The 13017-nt window shown below is 43.7% G+C and overlaps 1 protein-coding gene across 3 annotated transcripts in view; it reads right to left on the bottom strand.

The window, feature by feature from the left end:
- Positions 1–477: 477 nt before the first annotated feature.
- The window catches only part of Wdr59 (WD repeat domain 59), an 86335-nt gene continuing 73795 nt past the window's right edge, over positions 478–13017 (bottom strand). For all 3 annotated transcript variants that reach the window (XM_037427403.2, XM_037427402.2, XM_037427404.2), the window contains one exon: positions 478–749. In XM_037427403.2, the coding sequence (XP_037283300.2) occupies positions 616–749 (134 nt within the window). In that variant the 3' untranslated portion in view covers positions 478–615. The remainder of the gene's footprint in view (positions 750–13017) is intronic.

Here is a 13017-nt window from a genome sequence, read left to right as displayed (position 1 = left end):
GCAGTTAAATAAATGGGTGTTGTTTCGCTTCGGTTCGACCGCGTCTACTGCATCCGTTCACTCCAAGAACATGCGCTCTCCATATCTAGACCCCACATTTTCTGAAAAACATTCCCAAAATGTCAACACTTGAAAAACAATCATTACTTGAGTTCCATTTCAAGAAGAGAACCTGACCACTTACAAGCAGTGGTTTTAGAGAAAATGGATTTTAAAGGAGCCTCAAAATACAAAAGAGGTATAGGGCCTGCCCTGTGCCCTTAAAACAGACCTGCTTGTGGCAGCTCAGCACATGTACCATACAAATGGCTTTTTTCCCATTTTTTATTTCTTTGTAGATGAACATGTTCACACGAGAAGTCAACAAGAAAACAATTTATTATACACTATATGTTACACTTTTTAGAACTGAACCAACAGAAATATTTGTAAAATAAGTTAATTCACAGCTATTTTTTTTTTTTTTCAAAAAAGGTAAAACAATAAACTTCGGTTCACTTCACTTAGCACCAATATGTGCATAAATGTGCTTTCATCAGCCATCCTAGTTTCTCCAGTAATCACGGCGCTGTCCAAAATCTGACATATCTGTAAGCACTGTTGCCAGCGGTTCAATCACGCAAACAATTCTCCTTCTGCAAGACAGCGGCAACCACAGCCAGACGGGCACTGTGATTGACTTCTGAACCAGTCCAGCAGATGTTGCACGTGGCCTCCATGTCCACACTGAGCACAAAAGTGAAACTGGCCTGCGCATATAATGAAAGTATCAGCAGAATTGCATTTACTTGAAAAAATTGGTGCACACTGCCTCTACATTCATGTGTGTTATCCTGAAAGCTGACCTGTGAGACCATATACATGCTGACCATATACACGTAAATAAGACCAAATACATGCTGTTTACACCTGTGAATAAGCCAAGGCATTTTACCACGACTATTGGCTGCCAGGGCCACATAATAAAACAGATTAAGTCTCAGAAGTTCTTAGGTGTGTGGTTTCAAGAAGACTTATCTTGGAATGAACATACAGCCAAGCTGTTGCCAGAATTAGGTAAAAGTATTGCATGTCTATACAAGTTGAATTCTTTCATACCACTGTGGCTGAAAAACAGACTTTATTACACATTCTTCTTCTTGCGACTTACTGAGTGCTTGTGTGGGGGACCACAATCCAAACTATTATAAACTGCTTATTTTGAAAAAAAGGGTCCTGAGAATCTTTGGGGATTTCCATGGCCCCATACGTGACTTGCAGATAGAACCGCTATTTTTGAAATACCTTGTGCTCAAAGCAAATCAGATTTATTATTTCAAATTATATCAGCATATAAAACGCAGTAGACTATATAGTTCGCAGAATCCTCGTGGTACACTGTATGATTTTCGTACTAATGCTAAAAGGACTCCAAGGTTTCGAACGATTTACGGATGGCAACATACATCTTTTCAGATACCCACCTTTCTAAACAAAATCGACTGCCTTCTAGCCATAAATAGCACAATCTCCAAGCAAATTATCAAGAAGGCACTAATACAAAACAACTTCTTTCTGCTTGCCTATGATGTTAGTTAATTATGTTGGGTTCTATGGCACAAAGGCAGCAATGGTTATGACGCACCGGACACTAGGTGATTTTTAATGATAGGGTTAAAATGCGAGGTGAAAAACAGACTTTTCTTTACAGTTTGTTTAAAAGACCTGCGGCCTCCAGAAACCGAAAAACGTCCTCTATGGAGAAGATTGCATTTTCTGATAGTATTAACATTCGGTGTAAAGGTGTTTGTGTTCTGTAGAATTCTTTGAAGTAAGCGTCTTTTTTCAAAGACTGGGCATGTTATTAAAATACTGTATGATTGATAGCTGGAGATTTCTTGCAAAGTTCGCATTCTGGCTGATCTTCTCTACACAGAAAAAAGTTGAGGGTTAGGTGAGTATTACCTATCCACAGGCAGCATAGTATTACTTCGATGCAGCCCTTTTGGCGATAGCATGACTTCGATTCTTGTAAAATAGGCTTGACAGTTTAAAGCCTGTTATGCACTTGAGCCTGCCAGTCTCCTTGCCATTTCACCCTAAAGGCTGTCCGGCATCTGTTAAAACAATCTCTGAATGGTACCTTTATTTCTGCTATGCTTTGATGACCTGCCCTTGTTGCTACCCTGTCTGCCTTTTCGCTTCCTGGGATACCAACATGGCTTGGCACCCGTACAAGACAGATGCCTATGATGTATTTTATGTTTTCATTGGTGCAAATATTACACCGTGTGACTATTTGTGAGACGTATCTATTTGTTTTTTCTGAGCATCTGTGTTTTTTTTTTAGTTTTTCCTTGCTTTAAATATGGGTGTTGAGCACACACTGCTAATGTTGCACTAGTACAGAAGACTCTCAGTAAACAGGAATCTGTTAAACAAAACTACTGCTTAAACGAAACTGTTGCCTCTGCATTGCTTAGTTTCGGGCTTGTATTCAGCACTCATGTTCACCACTCAGTAAGCAGAACTCCTGCTAAATGGAACATATTTTCCCGGTCTCTTCAGGTTCCGTTTACTGAGAGTCTACTGTACGTTGAACACTACAATTCATGTGTATATATATGCTTACAATTAATAATGCTTTATTGTTGCTGTATACGTTATATTATTTTGCACATGTACCATTTTTTATCTCCCTTCTCATTCCTATCACTTGTATCTTGCCAAGAGCTTATGATTGCCTGCGTGCCTCACTTCATTTGGAGAAAAGGCCCTTTGTCAGGCTCCTAAGCCTTGTGTCTACGCTCCATTTTCTGTTCATGCACAAAAACAACAACAAAGAATAATGAATGTTTTAAGAGCGCTGACAGAGAATTTTTGTGATGCTTTCTATTGCTTCAGTGGATAGCTGTCTCAATTGCTATACGTCACCAATGGCAATTTATAAATAGGTTTGCAAGATGGAGGAGCTTTAAAATGAAAATGACTCTCTCCACAAGTGTCGTGCACACACTGGAACACCCGAAACATTACAGTTCTTTTGTATCTGTGGTTAATATTAGATGCCTCAATGGGCAGCAAGTCTGGGGATTCTGCCTTTCATATAAATAAAATTGAAAGAGCTATGACAGTGGAAGTACCACAACATAGGGCTCCTCCGTCGTCTCGAGCTATTCAGCAAAAGCCAATTTTTAGGTGTTACATTTCAGAAAAACCTAAGCTGGACTGACAACATAAATAAAGTTCGAACTAAGGTTGCGCGATCAGTTGGCTTACTACAACAAATTCGATGTATGTGCCTCTTAAGCTCGTCAAACAACTGTACTTTTTTCTTGTACATTCTCATCTTAGCTATGGCTTATTAGTATGGGGGAACGGAAACAAAACCGACATTGAAAAACTGGCAGTACTATAACGTCGAGCTGTTTGTTTGCTAAACTTTTCAAATGAATACATATGGTCTTCCAAATTAATGGTGCGTTACAGTATTTTTAACATTAGAAATTCTTACAGAGCGAAGATCTGCATTCGACTATTTAAAAAAGTCTCTACAAACCTTTAGGCCTTTTCAAACCAGTACCTCAGTCGAGACACAGAATACAGTTTACGCCGCACATCAATGGTAACTAAGAAACCCATGGCGCAGTCGTCACGCACACCTATGCGCGCATGACGACTGCACCATAGGCACAACTAGTGACACTAAATGTGACCCTGTGTATAATATAACAATACGAGCAAAACCAAAGTTGCTGGAAACTGGCTGAGAAGGCCATCTCGACACTTTAAACATGCGGCGGACCATTGGAAATACTTTTTGTAGAATAAATTTTTCCCTATCTCTTAGCAACAGCGGTCTAGCGAATAGCTGGCATAAATTTTTGGCAATTATTACTGCTAAGCATTATCAAATTGCGAAGCTGACACTTTAATTCGATATTAGGCTTGCAAAGGTTCCCTTCATAACATAACTTCGATGTTTCTGCAGTATAATCTCGAGTGGTGCACATTTTTGTCAAGTTTGTCAATCTAGTGCACTTTTCCAACAATACACGCACATTGGTTCGTGCAAAGGTCTGTTAAAACACCATGTTGCCCAAACGGGCAAATTCAAATTGATTTTGAAAGTTGAGTGGCTGGACTAACTACTAGAAAGTGATGGTTGCATGAGAAACTAGTTTAGCATGCTAAAATCAATGATTCAAAGCATCGATCACTGGTGATCGATTTGAATAGGCGTGGTAACGAAAGAGTTAATAGTCCTTTCATCATGCATTAATCCATGCAGTGACATGGAATACTTTAAAGCTGAACAGGTCGTATTGCATTTCTAGAGACTACAGAACCAACAGCTACTTTATTTTCTTAAATTCACGCTTGATGCTCGATGCGAGCCGTCGATCCGCCTTAATTCAGAGGGTGGTCGTGAAGCGACGGCACATAAAGGGTGCGGCTGCTTGCATCACACATGAGTCTGAGCGCTTTTTCACGGAGATGTGATAGATGCACTTTCCCTCTCCAATATCAAGCATCTGTCAAATTTGTTCTTTCGTGCACCTTCTTTATGGCTCAAAGCAATGCCACAGCCGCGGTCTCAAAGAGCTCGTGTGTCACCTCTTAAAGGCAGCGCATGCACCAGTGTCGCAGTGACGCGGCTCCATTGGTTGCCCTGGTAGCGCCAGGAACGTAGACACGCTATCTCAAAATATCTTGTCTTTTAAAAAGCCAGTGTGACCGCCAACACAGTGAATAGTAGGGATGCAAGAGAACACCCCATGGATCTGTACGCAATTGAACAACAAGTTACTTCTGATTTCCGTCACGTGGTGCCACCTAAAAGTACTCTTCCCCATGAATGCAAAGCACACGTGAAGGCTAGGTAATGGGCGAGTGTAGGAAAGGGCTACAGGAGAGGATGGTGAACAGCTGGATCGGATGCATCTGGTTGGCATTGGCGAAAATAGAGGCGGCGCTGCCAGAACAGATACACAGTCCATTGATTTAAACAAGTACACAAGTCAGCAAAGCAATTTTTTACAGTGCCTTCCCTTGTTTCAACTTCAAAGAGTATCATCCTAAGACAGACAAAAATATGTGCGTTGTACATTTTCATACTGTTTATAGCTTTTAAGGAACATGAAAAAAAGAAATGAGTAAAGCCATCCATGCTTTAAAAAAAAATGCCAGGCATGCAGCAGAAAATTCAAATCTGAATTTTTTTTAAAAGAAAAAGACCAAAAAAAGTCTTTAATAAGTGAAAACAAACTTTGGACAGATGCCTGTCTGGTATGAAATAAATGAATGATAACATTTTTCTTTGTAGTTTCACCTGTGCAAACATAGGGATTGCAAGCAGAAATATGGTACATGTTCATGGTACAAGGTTAGTTTGAAAAGCTTTTGTGATAAGTTAAGCAAAAGCTGGAGAGGATTGAGCACGACTGGACTTGTTCTGTTCACTCAGAAGGACTCGGCAGACCTCCAGAAGGAGCCAGACTGCTTTATGATCAAGCAGGATTTTACTCTGCACTCTTTGCACAACAATCTCAAGCCATCAAGATCGCTAATAAGATGAAGCATAGCATCAGTATAAAATTTGGCATTATGGTGCAAAAATACACCAAATGTAGTAAAAGACCTTTGAGAAGGTTGCTCTGATAGAAAGAAATGCATTCAAGCCTGTGTAGCATTTTGAGTATAGAGAGGAAGATCCGAAAACCCCAAGGATGCCCCTTTACCTTGTATACAAGGTCTGTTAAAAAAATATTCGACCTTACTTTTTTTTGTGAGCACTTAATGGACTTTAAACAAGTGCACTTGCATCGGCCGACCTTGAACCTTCGTGCGCATGCATGAATTTTTTCCCGCCTGCCAATAGCGTCAGTCACTGGGACGAAGTGTTTGAGTAAGGTAGTGCACAGCACTCTCGTAAAAAAAATGGCAGAGCGACTGGAGCAGCGCTACTGTACTGCATCAAACTTTGCCAGGAACTGGGCAACAGCCAAGTGGAAACCATTCTGAAGATCAAGACCACTTTCAGTGATGACTAGAGATGATAACTTTTGGCAAAATGCCTATTTTTTCCTGCAGTCCGTTTCGAGCCTAGTTAACATATAAGCATAAACTATGGGAAGAGAAATGTTTTAATCAAACATTTATTGTGCCTATAAGTGCCTATTTTGGGGTTCGTGCCTATTTCAGCTTATCAGCACCTAAAAATTCCTTTTCACCTTTGTCAAGTACATGTTTTGCTTAAGTGACCTGTTCGTATGGAGTATGGAAAAAAACGAGAAGCACTAAGTGCGGCAATATTAACTACAACACGCGCATAGCGTGCTAGTTATCTTTCCTTTTTGTTCACATTTTTACTACTGTTGAGGCGCCATTATAGTGCGATGTAGGGTAGACGAGCGCAGACGCTGCGTCACATCGACGAAAACAGACCATAGTTCGATGCACTGCCACAACCTACGTGTAACCGGACTCGGCTGACACACTCCGACGTATACAATGCTCACCAACGCACCGGTAACGTCGGACAACAAACACGTTTGTGAGCAGAGCTATAGTCTACCACAGCGAGGCGAAGCGACGCCAGCCTAGCACTAGCACGCCCACCTAAAAGAACTCGATCGCTTGGTTCGAGAGCAGTGCAGCACGGCGATTTAAAAAGGCTAGAGTGTACTCTAGCGACCCAAAGCTATGCTAATCTAGTGCTGCAGCCTCCAGCGTACACGTCAGTTCCAATGGAATTTATGTTCTTGATAACGGCAGCTGTGACAAGTCTGCCGAATAATGGCTAATAAGATGCCAAAGAGTGACCATTTCAGGCAATTTTATAACCTCCATTGCTCTAAAATTGAATAAGATTTTATACGACCACTCAATTATTTATTGATCCCCCACAGTGAGTATGAGCCACAAGAGAAGGTGAACAAGAACAATATACTAGTTGATTGCAGTGCTACACCGCTGATGGTGAAACATTATTTTGCCAAACACATGGAAAGCAGGCTAGAAGACATTAGAAAGGTCGCCAATATTTTGCGTTGGACGTCCACTCTAAAACATGCAGGGGCATAAAGCTCCCAACATTCGTTACGCAACCACCAATTTGAATAACCCTTGAACCTGTGCAAATAACATGAATTTTGTGGTAATTATATGGGCACTCACATTTATTGTTTTGCTATATTTATATCTGTACCTGTGAACAATGTTCAGCACATTCTCAGTCGGACACAGGTGTAAGCATTTTGATTTTAATACGCACGCTTGAGCTCGTGCTAACTTCATCATTTGCCAACAGCCGCAAGAAAAAAGTACCAGCGCAAGTCCACTAAAGAAGTTCTACGAATCCCAACACGCCTTCCTAGTGCAATTTGCGCTATTTTCCTCGCAGGTACCATCCGAAAAAAAAAAAAAAAAATGCCAGCTGGAGCAGCACACACACACACACACAAAAAACAATGTTGCATCAAGCCAAGGTTCTCCACAACCAATCTTCATCATCAAGGCAGTCATTCTTGTCTGAAACTTTTGCTGAAATAAAGAAAAGTGAATTCTGGGCAGACTTATGCAAAGCATTGGCCGCTGCTAACGTTCATTGGGTGAAGATAGAGAACAAGACATTCAAGATTTTTTTGCAAAAGTACCGTAAACGTAATATACCGTAAGACCCCACTCTCTGCAAGCAGTACCTGCGGCCAATGTACGTGGACACATTAACAGAAATCACACGAGAACTCAGTAAACCGTGCATATGAATTTCAGTGGACGAGATAACAAGTGGATATTTGGACCTTGGATATTTAATAGTTTCAAATTTTTATAAAAAAACTGAAATCAATTTGTTTTTGTGTGCTTGAAACAACTAGAAAAAACTTCTGGTAATACCATCGCCTACTTGTTGAACTCGTCCTCGAGAGTACCGTAATCCTCTGGATCCCATCACGACCGAGTACTGCGACTCTACACACACGCAACAGCTTATGTGCACAAGGCTGCTCCACTTCTCAGTGTCTTTAATCCAGAATTATTGTCATTTATCTTGCCCATGGGATTCATCGTTCAGTTCTGTTAACGAGTCATTCAGTTCTGTTAACGAACTAATAGCTACAGGCAGGGCACTGTTCCTTAAGGCGCTTTCACATGTCTGTGCCTTTAAAGAGCAGTTCGCGGATGTGCCTCTTCCACCAGACATCGTTGTTACCCGCTGGGGAACATGACTGAAGGCAGTGCACAACTACAACAAACACTTCCTTTTTGTTAAGGCTGTTATTAACAACTTTGCCACAGAGGAGAGCATCGCAGTCAGGAGAGCCCAGAGTGTTCTACACCAAGACATACTTTAATCTGACCAGGCATATTTGTGTGCTCATTTTACTTTCTTGGCAGAAGGCATAGATGAACTTGAAAGTTCGGGCACTATTCTGACTCGAAGTGTTGGGCTAATTTTAGATTCAGGAATTCGCCACCATTCCCAATGATGGAAATTGGTCAATTCGAAGCTTAAATCCTGAATTTTATGAGCTGAAACAAGTGCCTAGAGTTCTGAGCGGTATAGATTCGAAGGTTACAGATGCAATAAGAGCATCGGAAGTGCCAGACTACAACTATGCTCCACTAACTTCAGCGGATGTCGAACATTCTTTTTTCGCGTATACAAACAAACCTGCGTGCGAACCTATGTGCGTGTGTTGTTGAGAAAATGCACGTGACTGGTGAACTTGACAGAAGTGCATGCCCTTCGTAGTTATGCTACAGTAAGATCAAAGTCCTGTAATCAAAAGAGCCTTAGCAAGTCAAATATCAATTAAAGGTGTCAGCTTTGCCATCTGACAGTGTTTTAGAGTAATAATTGCCAGAAATTTTTTCAATAGAGAGCTGTTGCTAAAAGTAAGGGGAAATTTATTCTACAAAAATATATTTCTGAAGGTACACCGCATGTATAAAGTGTGGAGGTGGCTTTCTCAGACAGTTTCCAGCAGCTTTGATTTCGTTTGTATCATTATGTTAGACACAGGGCCGCATTTAGAGGCACTAGTCGCTCCTATAGCGGCTTTGTCACGCGCGCATTGGTGCACACCTGCACTGCAAAAGACATGTGCCGCTCGAAACTATCTTGCAACTGCACCTGAATTGAGTGAGGACGAGTTTAAAGTCCAAGGATGACAGCACCTCAGCTTCAAGTTTTATGGCGACGAAGTTTTCCGTCAACCTGAAACATCCGCAGCTATTCATGGGTTTGCTTTGTTTATGGAATCAAGTTTTCTCTTCCATGGCAAGTCAGGTGCTGACCTTTGTGCATAATGTTACAGCTACTCTGGTTACGTGCGAGGTCCCTACGTCGCTGGGATGCAGTCTGCTGGTGCTAGCTGCAGAGCTTTTTTCCTCACTACAAGAAGGCCATCGGAGCACATCTTGGCCCTGACTACAGAGCGGCGCAAGGCATTTTTGAACTGCATGCAATATTGTTCTTTTTAATACGATGCCCAAAAATGCAAATTAATATGCTTGGATGCATTTATTAAAATGCCAACCTATTTGGAGTGAAGTGGCTCAAGGACAAAGGTGATGGTAGACGAAATAGCGAAGTTAGTTGGACATCTGATTTATAGAGGGATTATTCACATCATAGGCATCCATCTGAAGTGGAACACCTACAGGCTTCTATCGCAAAAAAATATTACTGAGAAAATTGTACCAGTTCACTTGTGTCTCACAAAAATACCAAGGAATGCTTCACCGCATGGGAGTACCCATGAAACAGAACAACGGTTCCGATTTTTGAAAAGACGATAGTCTTTCTTGGGGACCTTCGACACAAAAATTTTGGTCTGTCTGTGTGTACATTTGTCTGTTTGTACACTCTTAACAGCATCGGGTATTAGAAACGACCGACCCCATCCGCAGCTCCCACCTATGTTGCTCAAGATTCAGCGTTCATACTTGTGCAATTATTGCGCGTGTCTGGGGCACCATAACAACATGTATATATTCTGCATGTGCGCCTTTTACTAGAAAAGGCATACATAAGTAATTTTAAGGACCGTAGTGCTTATCACGCAGCGCTGACCATCCAATCGACCGACCCCATCCGCAGCTCCCACCTATGTTGCTCAAGACTCAGCGTTCATACTTGTGCAATTATTGCGCGTGTCTGGGGCACCATAACAACATGTATATATTCTGTATGTGCGCCTTTTACTAGAAAAGGCATACATAAGTAATTTTAAGGACCGTAGTGCTTATCACGCTGCGCTGACCATCCAATGCTTGCATGGAAAGGCGAGTGTTTCCAACGCTTTGCTAAAACGAGACGGTGTTGGCACCTACCCGTCGCCTTGCGTTCTACACTTTATCACCTCTGAGACGGGCGTGCACACCCATCTCAGAGCCACGCGCTTTATTTTTGAAAAAAACTGCCAGATGGCGGTCATGTCTTACGTGTGACGTGACTTGATGTGCTCATTCGCCTCCGCTGCACGTTCGAGGCACTCTGATTGATTGATATGTGGGGTTTAACGTCCCAAAATCACCATATGATTACGAGAGACCGTAGTGGAGGGCCCCGGAAATTTCGACCACCTGGGGTTCTTTAACGTGCACCCAAATCTGAGCACACGGGCCTACAACGTTTCCGCCTCCATCGGAAATGCAGCCGCCGCAGCCGGGATTCGATCTCACAACCTGCGGGTCAGTAGCCGAGTACCTTAGGCACTAGACCACCGCGGCGGGGCGCTCGAGGCACCCTAACGCAGCGCCTCCAGAATACCATTCACCGATTTTCTTGAGCAGAACATCAAATAAATGTTTTGTTCACTCTCTCCACACACAAGACTATCGTTTTTCGACGATATTTGCAGATTAAATGCAGATACGGGGCCAATTTTTTTATGTCTATGTGTATAGAAACAATTTCTACTAAATTTATTATTTTTATATGTGAGGAGGTTTATTAGCCGTTAAAGACAGCGACGAGACAGCGTGAAGAACCGTCCAGCGATCGGCACAGCAACGAACCGAAGCACGAGCCGAGCGAGCCGGGCGTTGGCGATGCTGCTCGCTGCAGGCACATCTTTTTTTTTCACAATCGCCCCCGCTGAAAAAGGAGCCATCCTGGCGACTTAAGAAGTTTCAGGCAAAGGCTCATGGTACGGTTTCAGTCGGGAAACATGGACGATGTCACGTGCACGCCGGCGCATGTCGTCCGATCGGGAAACTGGTTCAATTAGAAAATTAACCGGAGAGATTTTCTCCAAAACGGTGTAAGGCCCCTCGTACCGGGGGACAAGTTTCGAGGAGAGTCCCGGTGTTTGGTATGGGATGGCAAGCCACACAAGAGACCCTGGGGCATAGCTGGGATCCGAAAGAGAGGTGCTACGGAATTCTTTCTGGCGTTGTTGCTCTTCCGAGGTGAACGCACGGGCGAGCTAGCGGCACTGTTCTGCTTGTCTAGCAGCATCGGAGATAGGTGGACACTCGGAAGCATCAGGACGGTAAAGAAGTAGGGTATCAATTGTATGGGAAGGCTCACGTCCGTAAAGAAGAAAGAAAGGTGAGAATCCCGTGGTGGTTTGTATTGCGGTGTTATATGCGAACGTGACGTATGGGAGAACACGGTCCCAGTTGCTATGATCAGATGCCATGTACATTGAGAGCATATCACCTAGCGTGCGGTTGAACCGTTCCATTAGTCCGTTAGTCTGCGGGTGGTATGCTGTCGTTTTCCGATGAATGACGTGGCATTCCGAAAGCAGAGTTTCGACGACCTCGGAAAGGAAAGCACGGCCTCTGTCACTAAGGAGCTCTCGAAGTGCACCATGTTGTAGGATAAAGCGTTGCAAAATGAAAGAGGCGACATGCTGAGCTGTAGCGCTTGGCAAAGTGGCTGTTTCGGCGTAGCGTGTCAGGTGGTCAACCGCCACTATAATCCACCGATTACCATCTGGTGTCAATGGAAGGGGACTGTAGAGGTAAACGCCGACGCGATCAAATGGCTTGGCAGGGCATGGAAGTGGCTGCAATGCACCAGTCGCACGTGGCAATGTTGATTTACGTCGCTGGCAGTCAGGACAGCACTGCACGAATTTACGTACAAAATTGTACATGCCGCGCCAGTAATAGCGATGGCGAAGGCGTTTATATATTTTGAACACTCCGGCGTGGCCACATTACGGATTGTCGTGAAGGGAAGCGCATACTTGCGATCGTAAAGTGCGTGGAATGACCAGCAACCACCGGCGGCCATCGGGAGCGTAGTTGCGTCGATGAAGAAGTTGATCGCGGATGGCGAAATGGAAAGCTTGACGTCGGAGGGATCGAGATACTGGAAGGTTGGGCGTGCAGGATAAATATTCGATAAGAGAGGCGATCCACGGGTCACGACGTTGTTCGGTGGCAATGGAGTCGAGATTTAGCGATGACAAGGTCTGGAGGCAAGTGTTTCCGCACGTCTGATCTGGTGGTAAAGGTGAGCGGGACAGGGCATCAGCGTCAGAGTGTTTGCGTCCGCAGCGGTATACGACGCGAATGTCGTACTCCTGGATGCGGAGTGCCCATCGCGCAAGGCGGCCAGAAGGGTCTTTCAAAGTGGAGAGCCAGCAAAGCGCGTGGGGATCAGTTACTAGATCGAACGGGCGGCCGTATAAGTATGGCCGGAATTTTCCAAGCGCCCACACCAGAGCCAAACACTCTTTCTGTCACGCTGTAATTAGTTTCGGCTTTCGTCCGAGTGCGGCTAGCGTAGGCTACAACGTATTCTGAATAGTCGGGCTTTCGTTGAGCGAGAACAGCGCCTAGCTCGATACTACTGGCGTCGGTGTGCACTTCGGTAGGAGCCGTCGGATCGAAGTGGCGAAGAATAGGTGGGGAGGTGAGCAGACGGCGCAGAGTGGTGAAGGTAACGTCACATGCAGGTGACCAGGAGGTGAAGTTCACGTCACCGCGAAGAAGCTGGGTTAACGGTGACATGATAGATGCAAAATTGCGAACAAAGCGCCGGAAATAGGAGCATAGGCCTACAAAACTGCG

The sequence above is a fragment of the Rhipicephalus microplus genome, chromosome X, assembly GCF_043290135.1.
Source record: "Rhipicephalus microplus isolate Deutch F79 chromosome X, USDA_Rmic, whole genome shotgun sequence".
In the NCBI taxonomy this organism is placed as follows: Eukaryota; Metazoa; Arthropoda; class Arachnida; order Ixodida; family Ixodidae; genus Rhipicephalus; species Rhipicephalus microplus.
Note: the sequence above shows the minus strand (reverse complement) of the source record. Positions and strands in the feature narration are given on the sequence as shown.